Consider the following 27,810-nt stretch of genomic DNA (forward strand, 5'->3'; position numbering starts at 1 on the left):
ATTCACAACTGTGGTAAGTGACTTCAGTTTTTTATATTTCTTGTTTGGTAGTTTATAGTATATGAATGCATCTACATTCGCGGATTATATTGGTAACCCCAGATTCAAGCATCATCCGTCCGCGGGGCGCGAGGCAGAATTGCGCGGGGTTTCAGTAGCGCGGTCGCGGTAGGATTTCACACATCCCCCGGCGCTATAGCAGCCATGGACAGAAAATCTCTGGAATCCTTCGTTATGAATGACATGTTTCAGTGCTAATAGTTTATATTCACTGTAACTTAGTGTTTATCAGCACACTTCGTCGTGATTATTTTATGATGTAAAACAACTTTGCACATGCAGTCATCTGTTAACACGGGCGCCGAAATAAAACGCGTTTCTAAAGCCTCGCGGTCAGTCAGGGTCGCTCACGGAGGATGTGTGTGTCATATAAATTCTCAGTGGTGCTGTTTGATATAAAGTCTGCTTTGTATAGTTAGCCTAATTTATTACCTTAGGGCAACCAAATACGTTTTCCTTGAAATTATTAAATATGCTATTTATATATATGTGTCTATATTTATGTCGGCCGGCAAATCTTGTGTGTATTTTGGCACAGGGTGCACAAATGCTCCTTATCAGTGCGGTGACACTTGAACAAATGAACTGATCATGCGCGACACTGACCAATAAACAAACGAGTTGTTTTATTGCGTCTATGACTTGAATCTTATCATCAGTTGTAGTGATGGGAAGTTCGGATCATTTTACCGAATCGGACTTTTGAGTCTCGTTCAGCAAAATGAACGAATCTTTTTTCGAGTCATTTCAAATGAACGAACAACCAGAAGGTTCAGGAAGAAAAAAACAAAGTGCTTGCAGTCTGTTTCACATTAGGAGGCATTTTGCTGCATAATCGATCCACCACAAACCATATGCAACTATGGAAGCTCAACTTCCATTAAATGGACTGAAAACGCTCAAGTAACGTTATAGGTCTCAAAACGCTTGCTCTGCGCCAGTGGATACACACCATAGACAGTAAAAGAAATATGTGCATGTCACAGACTGTCTGGGCATGCACTTCCGCGTTTCAGAGATCCGCCTTTTACTTTCCGTCAACATTACATTAATTAACGTTTAGAAAATTTATTTTTGACATTTGTGAATCAGTTCAGAATCGTCTGCTTATGCATTGCGATACATTTAAGAATCACATTTTTATCCCACCCCTACTAAATATAGTATGTAATGTAAATGTAAAAATCTGAAATACAAAAAAAAAAAAGAAAATGGTATAGGTATTAATTACTATTGTGATATTGATTGTTTTAGGAGACACTTTGACAAGTGGGCACTGGATGCTGAGTATTGAAGGCGAGGTGGTGTGTGAGGGCACTCAGCCCAGTTTCCTGTCCGGCCTTGCCACTCTGTTTGCTGCTTATTACTAGTTTAATCTTGAGTATCAGGAGGAAGCAGTGTGTACCTTGGAGTTCATTCAAAGGTAATGGTTGAATTCTAACAACTTCAGAACCAGCATTTTATAGATAAGTTATATCAGAACATTCCTTTTAATAATGTTATGTTATCAGTGTTATTTCTGTTGATGCCTTTAAAACAATGTGTCTTAACTCGAGAAGAGAATATATTTGTCTCCCTATTTAACACCAGCAAGCTATTGAGTTAAATATGTTTTTTTTTTATTATTAGTGGACATCTCCAACTTTCTTGGAGGTCCTAAAACCGCTCTTAATTACATATTGTCTGTTTCATGACCCTTTAGGTGCTTTGTGGGCATAAATCCAGAGAGAGGACCCAAAGCCAAGGGAAAAGTGCCATCGAAATAAAAACAGGACAAGTGATACAGAAGAAACTGTGTGGCAGTCAACCCACATGTTGCCACTCTTCTGTGCAAATTCCAATGGAATTTCTGAAATGTAAGGATACACACACACCAAGATTGCGTCTTCCTTTTATTGTTCTCTATCTGCCTTTGACTGTACCTCTCATCCCTCTGTCTCTCTCTGACTGTACCTCTCATCCCTGTATCTGTCTCTGACTGTATCTGTCCTCCCCCTATTTGTTTCTGAAAGTATTATTATGTTTTGTAATATATCTAATGTATTGTCCTCTTTACTCTTTTCAATATTTCTAGTCACACTTTGAATCCTGGGATGGAACTTCATCTGGAGCATAATTGTTATTTGGTTGATTTTTATCTGTTTGATGGAAAGTTTGTATGACTTCTGCAAGTGCGCGGCTCCTTCCGGTCAGTCATGCATCACTTTTTTTTGTATGACTTGTTTGGCAATATTGGTCTATTCCTTAATGATGATAGCTATCTGAAAATGTCTTTGTGGTTTTTAAAGGATTAGTTCACCCAAAAATGAAAATTAAGTCAATAATTACTTATGTCGTTTCACACCCGTAAGATCTTCGTTCATCCTCACAACACATAATAAGATGTGGCTCAGTGAAGCGTGCATTTCTAGCAAGATCATTTCTTTTTTTCAATGCCCAGAAAGCCTCTAAAACATTTAAAACAATTCATGTGACTACAGTTGTTCAACCTAAATATTATAAAGCGACGAGAATACTTTTTTTGCCAACCCCCCCCCCCCCCGACCCCCATCTCCCAAAACAACGATTTTATTCAACTATATCTAGTGATGGGCGATCTCAAAACACTGCTTCATGAAGCTTAGAAGCTTTACGAATCTTTTGTTTCAAATCATTTGCTCAGAACGTGTATCAAACTGCAAAAGTCACACGAACCATTGAAATTTCAAAACACTTATGACGTAACGAAGCCTCATTTACTGAAATCATGTGACTTTGGCAGTTTGATATGCTCTGATTTGAACTGAAAGATTAATAAAGCTTTGAAGCTTCATGAAGCAGTGTCATCCATCACGAGATACTGTTGAATAGTCATTATTTAGTTTTTTTGGCACACAAAAAGTATTTTCATTGCTTCATTACACTAAGGTTGAACCACTGTAGTCACATAAACTGTTTTAAATATGTTTTTAGTACCTTTCTGGGCATTGGAAAGGGAAATGATCTTGCTAGCAATGTAGGCATCACTGGGCCATCAGGTTTTATAAAAAATATCTTAATGTGTGTTGTGAAGATGAACAAAGGTTTTAAGGGTGTGGAATGACATGAGGGTGAGAAATGACAGAATTTTCACTTTTGGGTGAACTGTTTTAATATGACCATGTTGGTCATGTTTCGGTTATAACGCAGTTTGAATATTTCTTTGTGTCAAGGTCCATGATGGCCATTATGTTCCAAGTAATAAAAAAGAAATCATGCCAAAATTTCATATCCATTTAAAAAAAAATGAAATAATTTTAAAATAAATAAAAATGAGTTCAAAATAATATACTTTTTATGTCATTTTTTTATGTAAATTTGAAAGTGATATATAACATTTTGACCTGTTTTTTTTTAGATTTTAAAAATGTTATTTTTTTATATTTTTTTGGTGAATTAAGTTATGCATTATATAACACTTTATGCAGTTAAAGTTAAGTCAGCAATAGGGAAAATATATTGTATGCTATCATTTTACATACTTTAAATATAGCAAATACACATATGCTTTTTTTCAAAGAATTGCTTTGCACAGTAAACTACTTGAAAGTGTGCATTTGCTATTTAAATAATTGTTAAATGCCATATACAATGTATTAAAAATGCAGTATATAATATATTTTTTTTGTAAAAATGCAGTATACAAAATATAAAAAAATTACTGTAAATTTTACAGTAAAATACTGGCAGCAGGGTTGCCAGCCAGTTACTGTAAATTTTACAGTAGTCTTACTGTAATTTAATTTACAGAATTTTACTGTAATTGAGAATACAGGAAAAATCTGTAAATTAAATTACAGTACGACTACTGTAAAATTTACAGTACCTGGCTGGCAACCCTGCTGCCAGTATTTTACTGTAAAATTTACAGTAATTTTTTAACAGTGTAACGTCACTATTACATCAACTAATCAGGTATCATGGTGTAAAAACACCTTGATCTCGTAACTCCCATTACTTTCCTGCAGAGACCTATACTTGTAATTGTATCCGATTCCTCTTAATTAAATCCTTTGAGTTTTGGTTTGAAGTCTGTGGACACCCAGATGACTTGTTCCATTTGGCTATCCAAAAACATGGTATCACTTTAAAATATTTGTGTAGTACTAGTCTCTAATACACTTGAATCAAATTGTATTTCTATAAAATGACTTGAATGACGACGTTGAGTGATTGTATTGTAGTGGCAATGTCTCCCACTAGACGGCGGGACAGCGAGCAAGAGCCACGTTTTTTTTTTTTTTTTTTTTTTTTTTTTTTTTTGCAAGTGCATTATGGGAAAAGACGTGACGCACACGTGACCACCTGATCGGTGCTGCAAGAGCCTGGAGGAGGAGAGGCCAAGAGAAGAAGGAGTAGACTAAATTAACGGCAGCTATTTTTGGGAATAGCTATATATACTGAAGTAAAATGAGACCAGGTAAGTTATTTATAGTTGTGCATAGAAGGTTTTGATTGTCGCGCGATCAAATAAGTGTTTATTTTGCTCGCGCGTGAACATGTTAAGCTAGCCACGCGCATAAGTGTTTCTGCACGAAACGATCTTTCTCTCAAATGTAATGACATTGTTTGTTATTTTATTACTATCTTTAAACATTTTAGTGTGGTATTATAAAAACCTTGTTTCAATGTAGTCTACGATATTTCGCAGTGTTTAACGCGAATGTCTCTAAACAAGATTAGCTAACGTTGTTATTTTTTTTTTGTCTAAGATTGATCTAATTTACCTAGCTGCGTTGTTTTATTCAAATTAAAATGATATTTGTAATTTTTATGCGTTAGATGTTTTTTTTTCCTGGACATTGTGCACAATGCTTAATTTCATGGTTGAGTTTCCAAACGTTTTGAGGACCACATAGGTTTAGGAAATGACCTCAGACCATATTCATATCGACAACCTAGTAAAAGAAACGGTCACCGTGATTTTACCAAGTTAGACACCCCTAAACCTAACCCTACCCATAATTTATTCCTAAAATCAGGGAAATTATAGATCAATAACAGGTGTGTAGAAGCATCTAACCATGATTGTGACCTTAAATTTGACATTTCTTAAAAACTTATTCCTTAAAAATGCCATTGGAATGTTGTTCCAGGATCAACAAGGATCCCGAAACATGTACTGGTGAAATCATGCTCACCAGAACTAATAGTTTTAGTTCATTCAGCAACCTGTAACCAATACATATTACACGCAAACCGAAGTTACCAACGAATGGAATTTAACTTTGTATAGAGTTAGTTGTGGAGTTGAGTTGGGTCGGTTGAGGACATTTCAACACCAGAGCTCAGTTGCAACCCTTGTTTAGAATCGTGTAATCTCTAACAGCTTTCTTCGTGGAAAGAGTTCTAAGGTTTTTCTAATATAAGGGGTTAGTTGAAGCTGGACATCAGTGAGTTGATATTTGACTTCTCTTCACAGGATTCACCCCAAGAGGAGGTGGGGGTCGAGGAGGCTTCGGAGGAAGAGGAGGGGGAAGAGGAGGAGACCGAGGTGGAAGAGGAGGGTTTCGAGGAGGTAGAGGTGGTGGAGGTAAGGCTTATTTGTATTTTTCACTTTATTTCTAATATATATATATATATATAATTCATGTTGTCTGAAAAGAGATGTCAGTTGAACAATTTTTGTTTAAAAAATTTTTTTGTTTAACATGCGTGTATGAATATATACTTTTTTATATTGTTTTGGTAACACTTTACAATAAGGTTCATTATTTAACAACTTTAGATCACATTAACTAAGAATGAACAATACTCCTACAGCATTTATTAATTAGTCTCGTTTGGTAAAGGCGGAGGATTCAGGTCCCCTGGCGGTGATGGTGGCTTCCGAGGACGAGGTGGCGGTCGGGGGACTCCTAGAGGCCGAGGAGGGTTCAGAGGGGGCAAAAAAGTGACCGTAGAGCCCCATAGACATGAAGGTGGGTCATCAACATCACAACATTCTCAAATGCAGACATAATCAACAACATTTTGTTTCTGAGAATGTGTTAAATAACCATGTTCCGTTTAAAATTCCAGGAGTTTTTATCTGCCGTGGTAAAGAGGACGCCCTGGTCACAAAGAACATGGTGGTTGGAGAGTCTGTGTATGGAGAGAAGAGAATAAGTGTTGAGGTGAGCTTATGGAAGCATGTCTTTGATGCTCACTTGAGTAGTTTTAGAAAGCATTGCATTCATTACATGTAAATTTTCTTTTCTTACATAAGGAAGGGGAAGCTAAAATAGAATATAGAGCATGGAACCCTTTCCGGTCGAAGCTTGCTGCAGCCATTTTAGGAGGTATTGACCAGATCCACATCAAGCCAGGAGCGAAGGTCATGTACCTAGGAGCCGCATCAGGAACTACTGTGTCCCATGTTTCTGACATTGTTGGACCGGTATGTGTGTCTGTCTTCTTTATAATTGTTAAAGACCACGTCTGCACACATCAACATAAAAAATAAAAAAAACACTGAAACATTAAAGAATGTGTTTTCTGCATAATACGGTGTATTGTACTGGTATAGGCGTGTCTAAATATGAAGCTTGGATAATATTTTTACATAGAAAAAAAAAGTTTAAATGCATTACAGCTCAAACTATAGAAGCATTTTACAATTATTCCAATAGTAGTGTAGTTTTTGTTTTTATGTGCTGCTATACCATTTAATAATATTTAGAATCTTTGTATTTTCAGTTCATTTTAATTTGAAGGTTTGGTAGTGTTTTGTGCTTTTTTTCCGTTATTTGGATTTGAATTTTTGTTTTAATTTAATTTATAGTTTGAGTAATTTGTGTACTTTTACACTTTTTTCAGTTATTTTTGTTTTATGTTCTATTTTAGCTTTATCAGTTACTTATTCTGAATAGATTTCGTTTTTTTGAATGAATGAATGAAAAAACTTTTTTTTAGAACTTATACATGTCAAAAAGGTTGGAAGAAGCATAAGCTTATTCCATACTACCCCTTCTCCACTACTTTTAATAATTAACTGGTTGGCTGGACAAATGAAAAAAAATAAAAATAATAATAAATGTATAAATGAACTGTCACCTAATCAATGACCTTCCTCTCTATACCTTGCAAAAACCATATTTTTTACAGCCATTTTAAACAATCATACTTGGACATTAAGTTCTGAACTTAATCTATTCCACAACTTCAGATAACTTCTTCAGTTCCATAGAAAAGATAACAATCTTCAGATTAGTTAACAGTGCTGTTTAATGAAGTAATAAAGGGGTCATGCCTTTTAAATTATTTTACATCAATCTCTGAGGTCACATGTTATCAAGATTTTTACATCAAAAAAACATCATAATTTAGAAGTAATAGGCTGTTTTCGGTCTTGTTTTGACCCCCTCATCTGCACCCTCTGTTTGAATAGGTGTGGAGGATTGTAGACTCGGATGTAAACACCCACTGCTATGATTGGCTAACAGTTGTGTAGTTTGACAGTCTACATCCTACATCCTTTTGGACATTTGCGTGAACTACTTCCCAGTACCATTTAAAGGGTGGCATTCGCAGCTGATTCTCACTGACAGTTTGTCCTAGGAAGGGACGTATGCCAGTCGACAGCAATGTCATTTGTGACCGGCCTTCAACAACGGAAACAAAGAAGAAAAATGTTAACAACAGGAAGGAGGACGCTGTGATCAAACTGTTTTTGTTGTGTCTCGCGGGTTCTACAATAATGGACATGGAATGTTGACGTATACGTAAAGCGATTGAAAGAATAGAAAGGAGGAATCTCCAACAACCGGCAGTGCTACATTTGCTACAAGTGCCTGCACTTCAGCGTCCGTCATCATACTTGTGAAATAAATTGACACAATGTTTACAGTATGTTTCACAGCGTTTTAACTCATGGCAGGTGAGGGCATTTTCGAACGCATCTGGACAGTCAATATCTGCTTACATCACGGATGGTACCAGTTGTACTGCCTAGACCCTGCTCCGGAGTAGGAGCTAATTTGTTTCTCGAAAAAGGCAGTCCGGTACTAAAATCACATCCAGTTGCAGCGGTGTGAAAATGACAAAAAGTGGTTAGTTCAATAATTAGTTCTGGTACTATGAAAAGGTTCCCGCGGTGCGAAATGTCCTTCTGTTTGAATTAGTGGGAGGGGCTAAACAGGCAGTGATGTAGAATCAGTGGGAAGGGTTAAACAGGCAGTGATGTAGAACCGGTGGGAGGGGCTAAACAGGCAGTGATGTAGAACCGGTAGGAGGGGCTAAACAGGCAGTGATGTAGAACCGGTAGGAGGGGCTAAACAGGCAGTAGAAGTAGGTGCTGATCTCTTGTGGAGGCGGGGTTTATCCACACTATTACATCATAAAGCAACACTTTACACAAGCTATTGTTCTGGCAGATTGACTTCAATATAAGCTGTTTCTAGACTAATAAGAAAGTTTTGAGTTCTGAAACTTTTTATAGTGCAGTGACCTCACTCTTATGTGTCCAAAGATCAAGGGAATATTGATTTCTCAGTTTATGACCCCTTTAATATTATTTAACTTAAATTTCTGGAAGCATCGTATGACGTTTTCTAATTTCTTCATTTTCTCCTCATAGGAGGGGTTGGTGTATGCTGTCGAGTTCTCCCACAGATCAGGCAGAGACTTGCTGAATGTGGCCAAGAAGAGAACCAACATTATTCCCATCATTGAAGATGCACGACACCCGCACAAATACCGCATGCTTGTTGGTAAGTTCAATGGGTACATTTAAAAGATACAGAATGCACATTGCTAGGTAATTTGGTTAAGCGCTGCCCTGTTATTTTTAAGGTATGGTGGACGTTATCTTTGCTGATGTTGCTCAGCCTGACCAAACAAGAATCGTCGCCCTCAATGCACACAATTTCCTGAAGAATGGAGGACATTTTGTTATTTCCATCAAGGTAAAATAAGTATAATGCTGCCATGTCGACATTGATCATGTTTTTGCTGCAAGTATTTATCAGTCCTTTCTTGTTAACATTCTTTTCTTCCTCAGGCCAACTGCATTGATTCAACAGCTGCTCCAGAGGCAGTGTTTGCATCAGAGGTTAAGAAGATGAGCGCTGAGAACATGAAACCTCAGGAGCAGCTGACACTGGAGCCGTATGAGAGGGATCACGCAGTTGTTGTGGGAATCTACAGGTGAGTCTTTATGCGTAAACTTAGAAGAACAAATAGAGAAACATTTAATGTGCCCCCTGGTTTGAGCAGGCTTGTATTTAAGCCTGAATAGTTTTGGTCTGAAACATTTCTTTTAAAGCTAAAAATCTTCATTTTTATTTTTTTGCAGACCACCACCCAAGCAGAAGAAGTGAGGTTTCTCTGTGGAAATTTTCATTAGTCGCATTCTTCTTTACGCCTGAAATAACTGCTTCTGCCACTAGATGGACCCACAGTTTGCAGATAACAAAAGACTGATATAACAATCATTTTCTGTGTGCACCAGGTTGGGAGGGTATCCCTTTGTATCCGATTGGTACAGACAACATTTTCTTTATGGAGAGTAACTCGAGTCCCGTTTTTTCCTTTGTATGATCAATCCTCTGTCTTGTAATATACTGTACTCAGATTAATTTTGTTTTGCTTGTAAGAATTATTGGAAGCTAGATGCGTTATGTTAACTGAATCAACAGTTTTCCAAAGCTTACGTTTGTTTCTTTTGTATATTTTAGTAAAAAAAGTTTTAATCTAATATCACATTTGTTTTAATTTTTTCCCTGTTTGTACCTCTCAAACAAAGTTTTCAAGAAGCCAATTCAAAACTTTGTCGTGATGCTGTTTTAGAAGTATTCGTATAAACCATCACCAACTCTTTCCAAAAAAAAGTATTTTAAGTTTGTTTGCTGGTTTTCTCCACCTGGCCATATGACAAACGCCCAAAACTCCCTTCTGAAACAAGTGGATACTCCAGCAAAATAGTTTATGATGAGTTCAACTTTTTTTCCTTACAAGGCACTGTGTGAGACATGTCTTTATTAGATGAATTGTTAGTGATATGAATTAAAGGTTCAGATGCTTCATTATCCAGAAGTTCAGTGATCGTAAGATGGCCATTTAAAACTGGGGCATTTTTATAAATAAAAATTAAAGATCAATAATTTGGTCAATTCATTGCTTAAAAATGAAGGTTGAAAATTATATTTTATCATATCACATCATATCATTATCATAATCACAAGCAGAATATAAGAGAAATTCTAATTCACTTCAATATTGGCAGTTTCTGTCCCAATCCAAAATCAAGCTATATACGCACCTCAGTCGATCAAAGGTTTTAAATAATTGTCCAAAAAACATGTGACACTGAAGACTGGAATAATATCTGATGAAAATCCATCCATTATTTTAAATAAACATTGTCTTATGTCTTTGATAGCTTAAGAATACTTTAAAAACACTAAAAAATCTTCAAAAAAGAAAATCCTTAAAACATCTCAAGGTCAAAGAGTGTTAGGAGTAGGGAGGAGGACTTTTTAAGAAGCTTAAGAGTTTATTTATTCTTTAACAGAGGAAAAAATGGCCAAAACAATGCAGAGGGAGACGAAATGTGTCGCAGACAATGGATGACAGTGACTATGGGACACTAGATTTGATCGTGCAGGGATCATGTTTATGACCGATTTTATTAGAGACACATTTAAATCTATCTATCTATCTATCTATCTATCTATCTATATATATATATATATATATATATATATATAAAAATCACATGTAAATGTGTTAGACCTCCAGCCAGTGTAAGGTTTGTGCCACAGCTGCCCTAAACTAACAGTATTGGTGATTACCAAAATAATTTTTTATGTTTCTGTTAATCCACACCAGTATGTGTAAGCTCTTTAGTCACAATGTTTCTATTGCTAAAATATAATTATTGTTGGGATTTAATGGATTCAAAGATAGATCGTACAAAAGTTTAATCAAAAGCCAGTCTTTGGGAACAACAAGAAACTATCTGAAAGTAAATAACGACAGAAAAAAGTACTTAAAGACAATGCCAGCAAGAGTATAAGCTGTTATCAAGGCCAAAGGAGGACCAGGTTTTTTTTTTTTTTTTTTTATTATCTGTGAATAAAGACTATTTAGTTGTTTCAGTTTGTTATTTCCCCAATAAATGACAATACATTTTTTCAAATAAAGTTTTTCACAGATATACAAGTATATCCATGCATACATACATACATACATACACACATACACACACACATATATATATAAAGATACGTCTGACAATCGTCACTGAATATGAAATGTTTTTGTAAATTAAATTATTAAAATAAAAAATACAATAAACAGTAATATTGTAAAATATTATTACAATTTAAAATAACTTTTCTAACTTTATCCCTAATCTAATTATTTTTATTTATTTTGTCTGAAACAGCAATCATTTTTTAGGATTCTTTAATAAATACAACAAAAAACAACAGCATTATAAATGTCACTTTTGATAATTTAAACGAATCCTTGTGTAATTTAAGTATTAATTAATTTATTTTATTATTATTATTATTATTTCACTGATATCAAATGTCTGAGAAGTGTATACTTGACCTGAAAGAGGTTGTTTTTCGTTTTCACTCACTGAGCTGTTTCTGTACACCACTGGATGGCGTCGGATCGGAATGTAATGCAGAGGTAAAGGTGGCGCTGTGAACTTTCACCTTGAATTTGATGACGAACTTCCTGCATGTTTAAATTTTAGTAACCGACCGAGGTTGACTTGCCTGGCGACCTGTTTAGTTTATGTCCAGTTTAAAGACATGTTTTTGCGTTTAGTTTTAAATTACGGCCTACAGTGTGCTTAAAAGGTTATAAACAAAGACACCTATAAATATTTTTGGTGTGAATGTGTTGCGTGCATGAGTTGGTCACATCCGATACCTTCTTGTCTTTTTATCCCATGTAATGGTGATGAAAGATATGTATATAAAGACCTCTGTTAACTTAATCAGTTTCACATCCACTGCGCGAACCCGTCCCTCTTCGATGAAGATTTCTCGAAAAAGCGCATTATTCCGATGACTTGAGCGCGTTCACGAGGCGCCTCTACACAGAGTTATATTTTAAATCATGCTTTCGCGTTTTATAAACGGTTAAGTGACTTGAATCTCAGCACTATAAAATAACTTTACAAAATAAATGAAGTGTGTTTGCACCAAAAGTTGGTTTGCCATCCGCCATAAAAAAAAGTTAGTAGAAGAAGAATGAAGTGTGTTCATTGGGTATCATACAATAAAAAAAAATGTATAGATATACTTAATATGATCGAAGTAGTTGAGTAATAAACTTTAGCACGTTTGTTTAATCGGTTATGAGCTCGTGGAACCTGTAACCGACTTTTGCCGAGAAGTTGTGCGTTTGTAAAGCCTTAAATATTTTATAGCGAAACGTTTTAAACTAATAATATTCAAATGAATGGGACACTTTGCGGATAAAATAAAGATAGCTTAAACTGGTTCGTTGGTGTTCTCTAGGTCTCCTAGTCTTACCAAGCTGGTCTGTCCGGTTGAAAATGCTCTAAACTTCAGACTGTGACCAGCAGTCCGTCCTAAACTCGTTTAAACTGTTCTTAAACGGGGGAAATGTTACTTGTTGATAACGAAACTTATGGAAACAGCATTGGGGGAAAACTTCCCAAGTACTTTATCACATCATTGTCTTGTCCCAAATCGATTGTGCTGAAATATAAAGGTTGAGCTAAATTAAGATAAAGGTTTTCTTAGTCATAACCATGTATGGTCGCAGATTAGCTGTGTGAGTGAGCTGCTTCACGTCTCCATTGTTCATTTGCCTTGGCTTCAAGCAACCATGTCACATTCTAATAGCTTGAAACGGGCCAAAAAGGCACTCCAGTGCTCGGTTTCCAAATTATTGTTTCAGTAAAAGCATCGTTTTCTTCCCCTACACAGGCAAATGCCGAGGCAAATCACGCTAACAGCCGCTGGGTGCAACCCGTTGTCGGGTTTGTTTAGGCGGCCATTTTGTGAACACTGCACACACTGAAGCGAGCGCGCTTTGTAGCGGGGACGCGCTTTACCGTGCAGACCCTCGCTAAGCGACGAGCAGCCGCGGAGCCGATCCGAGATTAACGGGCAGTGAGGGGGGGTCCCTGGCGAATGCACATCGCTAATTGTAGCGGTGCGACGAAGAAACCCCGGTTTTTAGTTCATCCGTTTTTTTTTTCTTTTTTCATTTAATCACTCTTCTTCTCAGCCCTCCACCCCCTCGCTGCTGCTGCAATACCACCGCCAGCGACCCGCTACTAACGTATACTGCCGCTGCTGGGCGATGTGATCGCGGTTAGCCTGAGCGCTAGCCGCCGCTACTAAGTTACCCGACTGAACGCGATTTTTGTCTGAGGGAGACACCACGTCTAGGCGGACTACCGCGGAGCACGGAGAGGCGGTTGTCAAGGTTGCATGTAACTGCTGCTCATCGGACTGGCGGTTGGCCGCGCCGGGGATTTGAAAACGCTCCCGCCGCGCTCATTTCTGCTTTTGGGGGACTGTGAAAAATAACGACAAATGTGCTGAAGAGGGAGCTACGACGAGACGATAGCGTGCTCTTTTCGTCGTTTTTCGGGAGACGATCGTAGCAACCCATCCGAAGGGGTGGCGGTTCTGGGGGGAGGGGGTCGTTTTGCCGGTTTTTCGGTCCGCCCCGGTACCTGTGTGGCGGAGGTTCGGACGGTTGAGGGGGAATACTGGTAATGGCTGCTTCTGGAAGCTGGACACGAAGCTGAGGTAAGACTACAGTTGGTTTCTTAACATGTAAAACATTACTATAGTCTTTTTTCTTTTCTTTTTTGCGAGGGTAGACGGATGCTCTCATAGGGCTCAGCCTGTTCCCTCCTCATTCTTCACAAGACACCGTGTAACGTTACCAGAAGATGCCTGATGCACAGGCCGGGGTTTTAGGCAGGGGAGTGGGGGCATAGTCGGCTTGTTACTTCATGTAAACTGGGTCAGATGCAAAAGACCACTGGCAGGTATTTAAACGTTATCCTCCTGTGCCATCCAGAGATCAGTGGCTCAACTCATGGCAGCCAGGCTGCTTTTCAGTGGACGTGATCTGCAATGATTAAAACCGTGCAATACATCTATTTTGAACCATTGCGACTATTGAACAGCTTATTCTGTCAGATATATACAAAAAGCCTAAGTCAAATCCATTGCATGACTCGCGTTTGCAGCCATGCACCTAACATGTTCGATTATGAGACCTTCAATGCATCTCGATTATCGCTTTTCATTACTCGGATTGATGAGTCAGGTTAGCCCATCACGTTCGTTTCAGACACCCAGCCTTCATTTAATGGTTGTTTAAGAAAGAAAGAAAATCCCAGAGCATCAGCTCGGCCACAATTACATTAATGCAAAACTGCGGTGTTGCATGGGATGCAAATCTTGTGCACAGAATGCCTGAAAGCTGTCGAAATTTGACCGATATCTTATTGGTTTTCAACGCATTGGTTAACATATTTGCCGTTTGATAAACATATGACCGTGCTAGGTCATATTTTGTGTATAAAAACGGTATTTTATTCCTGTGATCTCGACATATAAGGTGACGTTACAGATTTTTCATAATGTTCATACGTGCACGAGCGTGTTTCTTGGAGGGAGATATATGTCCGATTCTTATTACAATATACTTCTATAATGCATTTGGATGTGGCACATTTACTCAGGTCTCTCTTTCACCCAGTGTGTGGATGAATCTGGCTATGCCTACACCCTTCATCTCCATAGCGTTTTCTGCAAGGCTTCTGCTGTGGTGCTGAAGTAGCAATGCCGGTTCAAAATGGACACACATCTGCTTCTGCTCTTCCTTTGCATTTTGCCATCTCGATCAGCCTTTATACTGCATCATTACACGTTGTCACGGAATGGTTTAAAAATGCCTGTTGTGTTCGTTAGGATTCGTGCTTTGGTTATGGATCAATTGTCTTTTTTAGAAAAACAATGGGTGGAATCATTTGGTTTAGGTGAATCTTGGATTAAGGCTACTTTGAGGTGGAAAAAAAAGAGATGTGTAATAGGAGACTGTCTCTTTTGAGACATCTTTTTAGATCCACAATACTTTTAGTTGGATTATATGAACCACCTGTCCCTTAAAATAGTATCTCTTTTATCTCCCTTTCCCGAATCATCTAAAGTTTTCAAGCTTTTTTGTGCTCTTGAGTATGAATGAATCAACCCTCTCTAGTTTCTTTGTTTTCTTTTGGCCCCGTTATTCATTTTTAATGTGTGACAAGCTCTGTTTTTGGATTTCTTTTGGTGTCTGTGGCAGAGTGACACGGGGCTGTGAATAGTCCAACTAACTTGATTGTACGAAATCTTGTAATGACTGTAAATGTACTGTGGGGTTGTTTAAAGAGGGCTTTTTTTATGCTGAAAAGCATTTATTAAAAACTCAGTTCATTTAAAGAAATGGCCAGAGCTTTACATGTTATATGAGGTATTTTGTGAGATCATACAAGGCTTATTCTCTAACTTTTTAACTTTAGAAGTACAGCATCAATACTCAAAGGTGAGTTTTACTATTTTGCCGCAAATGGACACAATAAACAGTACTTTGTATAACCGAAACAATTTTCAGATGTGTACTCTGCTAGAACTTCCTGGTAGACAGGAATGTAGTTGCCGTTAATGTCACGTCTCATTTCTTGTCACTGACATAAACTAAACTGGGACGGACACAAGCTCGATAGTCTTTTTGGAGACCACCTGAGGCAGTATTACCCATTCATCTCACAATATACTCCTACATTTCATAGCTCTTGGAGGAACGGACACACACACACTTAATAATACACAGTTTACACAGACTTTTTTGATGAACAACATATTAAGCTACATTTAGCTACAACAGGAAAGGAATCTTCTTGCTGCAAACTCGTGATGAAAAGTGCCTTTTTTTACCCATAGCCCACCTCCCTATCAGTATTTCAGTCTGTCTATCCCTGTGTGACTTTGCCCTTACTCAATCAGGACAAATCCCTTCACTCATCAGATGGCATATAGCCTAACACATCGATTTGGATGTGGCTCTTAACAAGCTTTTCCTCTAAATCATGGTTTGCATGTGGCTTTATGGATGAAAACAGTATATACTGAAGTACATTCTCCATTGAGATTGTCAAAGCTCACAAAAGTGTATTGCAAGGTCTGCACATCTTGAAATTTTAGATTACAAACTTGCTCCTGCTGCTCGTCACCATCTAAACTGTCAGCTGAGGAAAGGGTTTTGGTGACCTGGGTCAAGTTTTTCATTGACTTGAATCGAAGACCAGAAGTAGGTTCATTTGAGGAGATCCAAATATCCACAGATTTACATATCAAATTGAGGCATTACAAGGAAATTACATGGGAATGTGGAGCAGCGTTTACAGCCTCCATCTTAAACGTTAATTAATTTGTCTTGTAAGGGATCGTAGTTAAAGCCATTTCCCTCATTCAACCTTTTAGTGTCGTCATTCATCGTTGACCGATCCATTTGGTAGCGTAGGTCATTTTGAGGTGTATTCATCATTGAATTTAGAAATAAATCGCATCGACATAATCCAGTCCCAAAATGAGTGTATGTTCAAGTTAAATTGGGAATCATATAGACTCTTTTTAATGTGTTTCATGAGTTGTCAGTGAGCAAGTTGAATGGATCTCTCATGGTGTCATTTACTAACCACATGAGTGATGGATTGATTTTTTCCACTTTTGCAGATTCAATCTTACGGTAGTCAAATTGCAGGACCACAAGTTAATTTAGATCTATGTGACCCTGTGTTTTTAGCATAAAGTAAAGTTTGCCACCCTTAATAAAAAGGGCAAACAAGAGTAGACTTCCGGTCAAGAGCATCTTAGCTGGCTTTCTCCTAGCTTCCTTCCATACGCTGTTGCTGCCTGTCTCTTCCTAATGTAGTTTTCTTCCAGCTTCTCATTGGCTCATAAATTGGTAATGAAAAGCACACAGAGGCTTTGTAGATGCTGAACTGACTTGGTGGATACCTAGGGTGCGAGAGAAGCTAGTAGCTGTAATTTAGCCAGGTGTTGGTGACTTTTGATGGAGGTAGGACTAGGAAGAAATGGAAAGTTAGATCATCAAAGCACAGATGGTACTCTAATGGAAATCACACAGGGCATCTCTTGTATCCAGACCAACCTATAATCTCTTTTGCAACAGTATGGATGGTACTTTTTCTCAGTCTGGCTCGGTGCAGCTTGTGATATGGAAACTTTTTCCTGTAGGGAGAATTCCACTGTTTATGTCCTTTACTGTCTTTCTGCTCTTTCTTGACCACTACATTCCCATATCAAAGAGTAGAGTGCCTGGCTGTGGTGCACCCCTTAGCAGGGCTGGGCGATATGACCAAAAATATATCTTGGTATTTTTTGGCTGATATGCAATATACGGTATCCTCTACACGTTCTATTTGGATTAAAAATATATAAATATTTAAATATATACTTTTTATTTAAACTTTTTTTAACATCCTTCACAATTTTGTCCAATAAAACAATGTTTATATTAAATGCAGTGAAAAAAGATATAGTGAAAGTAGGCTATGCGATTCATTGTGTGCAATCATGTCACATTCTAACATTGTAACATTACAATCTAAAAACAAAAATAATGCTTTTTAAGGCAGAAGTTCAGTTCACCAAACTAAAAATAAATGTAAATAAACACAAGAGTGCATATTAATTGCATTTTATTTTTGATTACCCCATTACTGCTATCATGAAACTAAACACACTTACTTGTAGGTTAGTATTCTGTCAGCATGTATCCTCTCTGTCAGCAGCACACAAGTCTGTAAGAGCATCTGATTGGACAAACCACTTTCAAACTAGACATGTTCACTATATCTTAAGTATGCATGTCTCATGTTTAGGACAAACTTGTATTAAGCACTTTCCCCGCAGCAGCTCACTCTATGTCCTCTGCTATTATTCAGATGTGCTCATATCAAATTACTGTATATCAATATAGGCAGTATTGCCTCATACCCTATCACCTTTTAAAAATATATCGATATATCGTACAAACTTGATATACCGGCCAGCAATAAGCAGCAGTAATGTGTGTGTGACTGAGTCATTCTGGTCTAGTCCCCATCTCTACACGGTGCAGATTTGGTTAGTGTTTGAACACTCTAAGTTTTAGCAATGCACTTCATTGACCAGATAATGTGGTTTCCAAATCTAGACATTGAAGGCACTATAGAGTTAAGCTAATCATTTTAGAACATAATTATTATATAGGGTCCAGAATGTCATAGGCCTTTTCAATACTAGAAGTTGTAGTAATAGTATTTATATATTGCCTATCTGACTCAAATCCATTTTTGTACCCTGACTATTCACCTTTGTAAATAGTGAATCTACACTATTTAGTTTTGTCAGTAAAATCAGCATTGTGGACATGCTAGCAGTCTGAACAGAATAATTAATATAGCATGCAGTTTGAACTGTCATATAAAAAATATATCACCTTTTTTTGTAGTCTGAATGGAACAAAAAACTTTTTTTTTTCAGTTTATCTTCTTAAATGGTGAATCTAAACAATTTTGTGTTGTTAATTATAAAATCTTCGTGGACATGCTAGGAAAACTCTTTTTGCATTCACAGTTTCACACCCCTTCATATGATCACAGTAGACATCCACAAAAGTTTTCTGATGACATATATGGGTCTCTTCATATACTATTGTCCAGAAAAGTCAGGGCCATCAATGAATATCCAAGAGCAGTATTTGTGGAAGCAAGCCTGTAATAGCTGGACCTTTCTGCCTTCATCTTAGCATTCAGTTTGCATTGTGTGAAGATATAAAGTTGTGACAGGTGTGAGTTTGGTCAGTATGCATGTGCGTTTAAGCAGCATCCACTGTACATGTGTGCGATAAGATGGAGCTGCTCATCTTCCTGGTGATCTTTTTTCCCTCTCAGCATCCCTGCCTAGCTGACCTGCTTAACTCAGCTCTGAGATGGAGAGAGAGTGAGGGTGAATGAGTTTAAATGTATGGAGGAGTGAGTCTGGAAGACGGGAAAGGTAAGAGGGAGCTAGAATAAACTCGGAGAGAAGAGACTTCGATAAATCAAGATAAATGGATCTCCTATTCAGTCGAAAGACTAAAAGGAAAGGTGTATGGATGGAAGTGTATGTGTGTCAGAGAGAGAGAGAGCGAGAACGTCATTGGTGGAGCTGGATGGGATAAAGATGTTATGAGCTGCTCCCAAAATAGACTTTTCTTCATCATTTTAGTAATCTTTATCCATCCCGTGCAAATCCCTGCACCATGAGAGAATTGTCATTTGAAGTCAAGTGTGTGACATGACCACAACATTGAATTCATTTGTTAGTTCCCAAGGTGAGAAAGGCATCATTTTATTGTTGTTGTATATTAAAACCAAACTATTATAATTGTTTTACTACAATACCTAGAAAGACAATAGACTATCATAAAACTCACTGTATTGATAGACTGATATATAATCCTCTAGTCAGGTTATTTAGATTATGTTCTAAATTATCAGGCAAAAACTGTGTCTGATTGGCCTAGTATGGTTTTCAAATGTTTTATTGAATTTTGCGTATATGTTGTAAAATAAATAACTGATTTTATCTTATCTGCTGTCATTAAACTGCATTAATTTGTCAGCCACTGGCCATTTAATATAAACTGACCACTAATGCATAGGAAAATTAGCATATTTAAGTAGGGGTCCACGATAAATATCGGCAAATAAGTAATGCGCATCTTGTCAGTAAAGCCGGTTCGCTGTTCTCTGTGAAATCAAGCACCTGATGGAATTTATAGCTGATTAGAGAACAGCTTTACTGACGAGATGCGCGTTAATTATTGGCCAATATTTATCGTGCACCCCTATGTGTAAGTACACTACTGTTTATTTTAGGGTTTCTTTTTTTTTTTTTAAGAAATTAATAATTTATCAGGAAGGATATGTTGAAAGTATATATATTTTTAAAAAGTAACAGTAAAGACATTTACATTGTTAAACAAGATTTCTAGTTCAAATGAATGCTTTTCTTTTAAACTTTATATTCATTGAAGTCTGAAAAAGATTATTAAGCAGCACAGCTGTTTTCAGTACTACTACTAATAATAGGTGTTTCTTAAGCACCAAATTAGCATAAAATAATTATTTCTGAAGAAGTTCTTGTCATTTTATTACCATTTTCTAAACTATAGTGAATAAAAAAGATGCCTTGACCTGAACACGAGAGGCTGGCATCTTTCTGGATGGTAGTAGTGTACGTTGAAGAATCTTGCGGTTTATTGTGAGTACGTGTGAGAGACACATGCAGTCCTAAACCTGAATTTCCCCAGTTCAACTTCCTCACACATATCATGTATCTCTAGGCAGGTATTTACTGAATTGCAAAAAAGTTAGTTTGGATAGAAGCTTGATGAACTTGCTCAGAATTCATGCTCTGCATTTAACCCATCCAAAGTGCACACACGCACACACACACACACACACACGGAGCAGTGGGCAGCCATTTATGCTGCAGCGCCCAGGGAGCAGTTTTGAGATGCGATGCCTTGCTCAAGGGCACCTCAGTCGTGGTATTGCCGGCCCGAGACTCAAACCCACAACCTTAGGATTAAGAGTCAAACTCTCTAACCACTAGGACACGACTTCCCTAAGAAAAGTCATGTCACTCGGCGGCCATCTTTGATACTCCTCTCGGGCATGCAAGTGCAGCTCCTCTCTTTGAATGGGGAAACATCAAATTCTCCAGAACTGTTCACTAAGCTTAGCATATTTGAAATCACCAAAGAAATCTGCCAACAACTGTGTCATAAATATTGTTACTTTTGTTCATATAGCATTATAAAACACTTATTTTTCAGGCTAGATCAGCCAGAGCACTTGCGAACATCTCACCTGCAGTGACGTGCTGACTTTACCGATAATCGATTTGCTCTTTCATTCAGAAGGCGGGGCTTCCTGTGATAGAGCGGCCATATTGAACGTTGCATTTTTCCTCATTCAAAACTATACGAGTGACATATCTTGGGTATTCTATAGTCTTTGCTTTAGCTTAGTTATTATGGTTATTTTTGTGATGATGTCCATGTCTTATACTTTGAATGAATTCACTATGGTTTCAGGTTTACTAGTTCTGCGTTTGCTATGGACTAGTCCAGAAAGTTGAAGTTAAGCTTTCTTGACCAACTTATGGTGGTCCAACAACTGTCACTATTGGGCATTGTCAAAAAAAATTCTTGTTTTGTACATTTAGATACTTTGTGTTAATTGATACTTGTGACACTTAAGAGAGAAAATTGAATTTGTTGGTCTGAAAGTTCTATAACTTAAGTTCTCTGAGTTGTAAATCTCACTTGCTCTTTCTCTCTCGTACACAGGCTTTAGGAATGGAAAGGCAGCACTCAGTAGGCTTGTATGTCGTGGAATATGGGATGTATTTACATGGACCATGTCTCTATGGATACGGTGACGTGGGGGTAGTGCAGGGCAGAACAGTATAGGATCCTCATCAGGGACATTGCTGGGTCACTCTCTCTTCAAAGGGAGATGAAAGTGGGTCAGGACTAGGGGAAGGGATGAGAGGAGAAAAGAGGAGAAGGAATGAAATCAGGAGCAACTGAGAACATACCACAGTTTTATTTTAGCCTGTTGCACCAGTGTTGATTAGTCAAACTTGTTTAGCGCTTATTCTGTAATCATGGCAGGATGTAGCATCAGTTGGTATCACGTAATGGGGTGACAGTAGTCCTGGGCAACACAGTTGAACCACAATGTGAAGGGATAGTTCAACAAAAATTACAATTATGTCATGGCTGACTTTCTTCTGTGGAACAAAAAAGAGGATACTTAAAAAGGAAGTGGGGTCCAAAAACATTGGAGCCTATCATCATGGTGAGTAAAGGCCCGTTTACACCGAGAATGATATCTTTATTAGCATAGCATCCACATCAACAAATGATAATATTCTGTTTATTATAAGCACACGCTGCAGATATATCGCCTGCCTCTTAAATGATTGAACTCTTTAAAGTGGAATGGATTCTGATTGGCTGTCAGTGTTTCAGTCATTCAGCAACTCGTAAAAAATGTTTTGAAAGTGATTCCAACATTATCATTCCTCCGTTATCATTAGTCGACCCTGCTATTAATTTAATTTTACAATAATTTTTAAAATGATATCTTTATTGTTGTCATTGTAGTTAACATCATTAGTGTGAATGGACAGAATTTTTATTTTTGGGTGAACTAAGCTAACACTTTTAAGTGTACTTTTAAGACTTTTAAGATGTTGTGTTCAGTGTTATTTTTGAGTTTGTGCTTTAGTATTGTTTTTTCTTGTTATTATCAATTGCCAAAGTTTTTTGTTATCTAGGGTTCATTTTATTTCAGCTTTATTTCAATCAACGAAAGGGCCAATTTTACCAATGATATAAATTTGAAATGTTGCTAACATGTACCGTATTTTTTGGACTATCAGTTGCACCTGAGTATAAGTCGCATCAGTCCAAAAATACGTCATGATAGGGCTGGGTGATATGGCCTAAAAATAAAATCTCAGATTTTATTTTTTTTAATTCGATTTCCGATTTTCCCCCCTACTTAAGGAAAGCAATTAGTACAAACATCAGGCAACTTAAAGCAAATTTTGCTTTTATTTAATCAAAAGTAGGGCTGCTCCGATCACGATCGGCCGATCGTTAATGCGCATCTCGTCAATAAAGCCGGTTTTCTAATCAGCGGTAAATTCCCTCAGGTGCTTGTTTTCACATCGAGCAGCTGTTACTACACAGAGCCGTTTGTTAACTGAGAAGATGCGCAAATAAACGCTGAAAATGAAGTGGATTTGCACATCTTCTCAGTTATGGCTCCTTATGGCTCGATGTGAAATCACGCACCTGAGGGAATTTACAGCTGATTAGAAAACCGGCTTTACTGACGAGATGCCCATTAACGATCGGCTGATCGTGATCGGAGCAGCCCTAATCAAAAGCAAGACAAATGTAACCCCCATTTTCATATTCGGCTGGTGCTGCTGCTTTTGACTGCGATGGGCTGTAGGCAGCGTGGGGTCTCTTGCTCCACGTCTGTCGCAGCAAACCCATACCAGTTTCAAACAACAGATGATTTTATTCCTTTCTTGGGAACAAACTTCCAACTCTCACCGGTAGCCATGTTGTCGCTTGCTGTTTCGTGTGTGCTATGATGTTGTTGTTGTCGCTTGCCATACTGCCATGTGAAACTAACGCTATGGAAGCTCCGGGGAGCCAAAAATGCGCCATTACACAAAAACTCGATTTACTTATTTTTTAAATCGTCTGTAACAAAAAAATCTAATTAATTCATTCAATCGATTTTTCACCCAGGCCTACGTCATGATGAGGAAAAAAACATATATAAGTCGCACTGGACTATAAGTCGCTTTTATTTAGAACCAAGAACCAAGAGAAAACATTACCGTCTACAGCCGCGAGAGGGCGCTCTATGCTGCTCAGTAGTAGGCTACAGGAGAACTGAGCAGCATATAGCGCCCTCTTGTGGCTGTAGATGGTAATGTTTTCTCTTGGTTCATTTCTCTTAGTTCATTTCTCTTGGTTCATGTCAAATTAATTAAATAATTATTTAAAGTCGCAGGACCAGCCAAACTATGAAAAAAGTGCAACTTGTAGTCCAGAAAATACGGTAGGTGATTTAGCTTTTCAGAGACTCTGTTTATTTCATATTTCAGGAAAGCTGTAGTTGGAAACTCTAACCCCAAGGCAATGAATGTAGAGTTGAGGTGATCCTAGTCCCACATGCTGGCCTACCTGTAGACAACATCCATCCGGATTGGCCTAGATCAGCGGTTCTCAATTCCAGTCCTCGCGCAACACTGATCTGCACATTTTGTACATTTCTCTTATTGCTTCAGACATTTGTTATGCAGTATCAGACAGTATTAGAAAGCAGTAATGTCAATCGGAACACAGTTCATGCATGGAGCTCACTTATAATGAGCTGATTATCTGAATCAGGTGTGTTAACAAAGAGAGACTTACAATATGTGCAGAGCAGTGGGGTGCGAGGACTGGATTTGAGAACCGCTGGCATAGATAACCAATACTTCATACATGGGTTCCACAAATTGTCAAAAAGAATACTAGCAAGCTTGTCTGCTTCTTCACTTGAATGCAAAAGGCTGGCAGGCTGTGCACATGCATTTATCTTTAGATGTGTGCTTGTGTCCATTCTTAAACATCTGCATGTGCGTGTTGGTAGCCTATATTTAAAACATGCCTGTTTTAAAGTCCGTAGTTAGTAAACTGCATGTGTCCATGTAAAAGGCCCCGTTGTCACCATGGGAGTGTGAGACTGCTTCATGCACTGACTGTGACAGCCAAAGTGCCTGTCTGTGTGTGTGACTGCATGCCTGCACACACCCCTTGCCAGGCTCCATGACTGCTCTAAGCTGGCACAGCAAGAATTAAATAGCCAGAGCTTCTAGAGATTATGCCTGGCTTAACAGAAGCTTTATCACATCGTATGTGCAGTGTAGGAGGAATGGGACAGACAGAGGGAAGAGGAAGGGGAGAAGGAGAGGTGGCAGGGGGGCATTAGGTGTTCATGTGGACCAAGGATTGTTTTGATAGTTCAAATATTAGGGGTATAAAAGAGGCATAATAGACGACATCTCTCTAACTTATGGTCCTTGTATGTTCAGTAGCATGCTCTTGAAAACTACCTTTACAATAAGTTTATAAATCTTTGCAATTGATGCTTTTAAGCTTCAGCTACCAATGACTATTGGCTTTTTTCTGTATGAATAATACTAAAGACTATAGATATACAAAGACAGTTCACTCCTATTACTTATGAATGGGAAAAACTGCAATGCACAATATGGCGAAATAGTCCCGCCTTCTGAATAAAACATCCAATCGTTGATTGGTAAAGTCATTGCATCACTGTATCTGCTGTTAGAAAATAGGGGGGCAGGGTTTCATATTTTATTGAAGCAGCCCTGGGCGCCGCCATTGGCTAGCGGACCCCCACCTGCTGTTAGCATTCCATCGACTCCCATTCATTTTGGCGTCACTTTGACAGCGAAATAACTTTACATCTGAGGCGTTTAAAGACTCCCATTTGTCCATTAATTATTTCTAAAGACACAGGAAAATGTATAAAAGGCTCCATTACCTTGTATCTTACGTTATGTTCCCGTAGAAGCAGTTTTTGTAAAAAAAAATAGGCTAACGATTGCGTCATAACAAGCGACTCTGTCGCACAGTAGAGAAATTACCGTATGGACAGGAGGAGAAGCTTTCTTTTAATGTCTGTGAGGCAATCGGGGGGACGCGGAGGCATAAAATCAAGGGATAGAGATAATTAATCAGAATACTTACCAAAATTTGCTCCTGTTCACGCTCGCCTTCTCTGGTAGATTCGGTCAGTAATTCAGTTTTCTCTTGGCACAGCTCTTAGAAGACTTTTGTCAGACAGGTTGCTCACGTGACATCTACGTCATCAAGCTCAGTTTGAGTCTGCGCTGTACGCTCGACCCCCAGGAAGTGCGTGCTTCTAATTGACTTTACTTCCGTTGAATCCAATGAGGTCGCTGTGTCCATTTCTTTTACTATCTATGTTAGAAGCTCCAGTTCCCATTGAAACCTAAACTCACTTATGACTGCATATGCGCATTGGCTGGACTAGCCTTTTTTTTTCTTACACTATTTAAGCATAAGGGACTAGATTTATGGGTCAGTTCATTTCATATTTTTTGTTGCTGATTTGAAATATGTATTTAATTGTTCAGCAGGCAGTTTTTGAGATTTCCGGATTCCCCCATGCATTTAGATTGGACTTTGTCTTAAATATGGCATCTGAGTGAACAGACTTTCCTAAAAGGGACTTAAATAATACACGTTAATGTTTGGATGGATGTTACCCAAAACAAAAATCATTGTGGAAAAAAAAAAACTTTAAAACTTAAATTTGGTTTATTTGTTTAATGTGATGTTATTTAGATATTTGAATATCAGACAGGAATGTAAGTTTGATTAAAATATTGCAGAAAAGGAATTTCATCAGAGGAGAATATTACATTTTAATGAAAGAATCATTCATGAATTCACAATTTACTAAAATGTGTATTTAAAAAACTTAAAAAAATAAAATAAAATCTGTAAAACATTTTAGCCTAAATGTTTTTTAGATTATATATGAGGTAAAGCAAGAAAAATTACAAGGTATTTGGATTCTGTGAATGTGGGGATTTGGCTGTATTTAAGGAATATTATATTTGGACTGAGAGGACGAGAGAATGGGCTTTTTTTTTGTAAAATAATAATATTATTATTATTATTGGAGGAAGCATTATAATTGGATTATGGATGCATAATTTGGCCAGAAATAAAATGTAATATTAAAATGACTTTCTAATGGATTTGTTTCTTACATACAACTTCATGTGGATTAGGGGTGGATTATTGTGATGTTTTTATCAGATGTTTGGAATTTCATTCTGATGGCACCCATTCACAACTGAGGATTCATTGTTGACCAAGATGTAGTGCTTAATTTTTCCTAATCCGTTCCAATAAAGAAATAAACACAGCTTCATCTTGGATGGTTAAGGATGAGTACATTTTGAGCATGTTATAATTTTTGTGTGAACTATTCCTTTTATCTAAAATAATTCCTGCAGCATGCATAGACTGCTCCTATTTTTTAACCATATGCTGTCCAGCTTCTGCTTAGCAGCTACATCTATGGAACAAGACAGACAAATAGCCAAAATTGCCCTTTTAACTAGTGTAGCTGAAAAAGTATTGACTCAATAGGGCAAGAGAACTTGGAAGGGCAAGAAGTCCCAGAAATCACCCTAGGCTTTACTGTGATGTGAGGAATAATAGTTGAATGTAAGTCTTTTGATCAATTACATTACTTTCCAAATCAACAGTGATGCCTTTACGTTAAGGAGGGTGATGTTCTATTGTTTAGCTGTTAAAAGGGTGTAATCTGTATGGATGCCACCCTGAAACATGTCTGCTAGACATATCAATCACTTCCTTTGTAACTCTAGCGGTTTGATTTGCTTTGCAAATTACATTGAATAAATTTGTCAGAACTCCCAAAGATTTGGCTGCTGACATGTGAAACAAAGTAAAAGACAAAGCAGTTGAACTTTTATAACCTTTTTCGGAAATGTTCACGTGGGCATCATTTCCTCTCAAATAGATTGGCTATAGCATTCACGCCTTGTAATGGGGAGATGTATTTGACATGTGTTTTACATTGATTTGTTTTAATGGTTTGTCCTTTGGCAAATCCAGTGGCCTTAGTTAATTCCAGTCCTGCCATTAGATCACGTTTGTCCATGTAAAGTACAAAGCTGGTATTTTGGGGTTTGTAAACCTTGAAAAAAAAGTGGCAGACAAAATACTACATGTTTGCATGGCAAGATTACTGCCATAATTTTCATTAAGAGTCTGTACATGATAGTTCAAAATAAAAAATAAATTTGGCTAGTGTACATTTGTTTTCTGGTGATCCAAAGTTTATCTTGCATTCTCCATCTTTCTATCATTTGATGTTATGTATATACTATTATAATATTTAATAATGTTTAGGAAAATTATATTTTTTTCAGTTTTCTATTTTTAACTAATTTTGTTAGGTGCTTTTGTCATTCCTATGTTATTATTTTATTATATATTAATATATTAAAGCAGCAATTATATATATATATATAT

The 27,810-nt window shown here is 37.5% G+C and overlaps 2 protein-coding genes and 1 long non-coding RNA gene across 3 annotated transcripts in view; all 3 read left to right on the forward strand.

The window, feature by feature from the left end:
* Window positions 1–514: 514 nt before the first annotated feature.
* On the forward strand, window positions 515–3,365 carry LOC128030431 (uncharacterized). Its single transcript, XR_008187892.1, has 4 exons — window positions 515–1,223; window positions 1,315–1,483; window positions 1,763–1,916; window positions 2,135–3,365. It is a non-coding gene; the product is annotated as an uncharacterized LOC128030431 (long non-coding RNA).
* Window positions 3,366–4,352: 987 nt separating this feature from the next.
* Window positions 4,353–9,754, forward strand: LOC128030423 (rRNA 2'-O-methyltransferase fibrillarin). The gene is made up of 9 exons (XM_052618040.1): window positions 4,353–4,498; window positions 5,501–5,611; window positions 5,871–5,999; window positions 6,100–6,194; window positions 6,287–6,457; window positions 8,636–8,768; window positions 8,851–8,963; window positions 9,059–9,204; window positions 9,353–9,754. The coding sequence occupies exons 1-9, from the start codon at window positions 4,489–4,491 to the stop codon at window positions 9,375–9,377; spliced, it is 933 nt and encodes a 310-aa protein (XP_052474000.1). The 5' UTR covers window positions 4,353–4,488; the 3' UTR covers window positions 9,378–9,754.
* A 3,250-nt stretch (window positions 9,755–13,004) lies between these two features.
* Window positions 13,005–27,810, forward strand: part of dyrk1b (dual-specificity tyrosine-(Y)-phosphorylation regulated kinase 1B) — a 43,248-nt gene continuing 28,442 nt past the window's right edge. Inside the window, exon 1 of the mRNA XM_052617994.1 lies at window positions 13,005–13,808. The gene's annotated coding sequence lies outside the window, so the exon portion shown is untranslated. The remainder of the gene's footprint in view (window positions 13,809–27,810) is intronic.

This window comes from Carassius gibelio, chromosome A16, assembly GCF_023724105.1.
Source record: "Carassius gibelio isolate Cgi1373 ecotype wild population from Czech Republic chromosome A16, carGib1.2-hapl.c, whole genome shotgun sequence".
Classification (NCBI taxonomy): Eukaryota; Metazoa; Chordata; class Actinopteri; order Cypriniformes; family Cyprinidae; genus Carassius; species Carassius gibelio.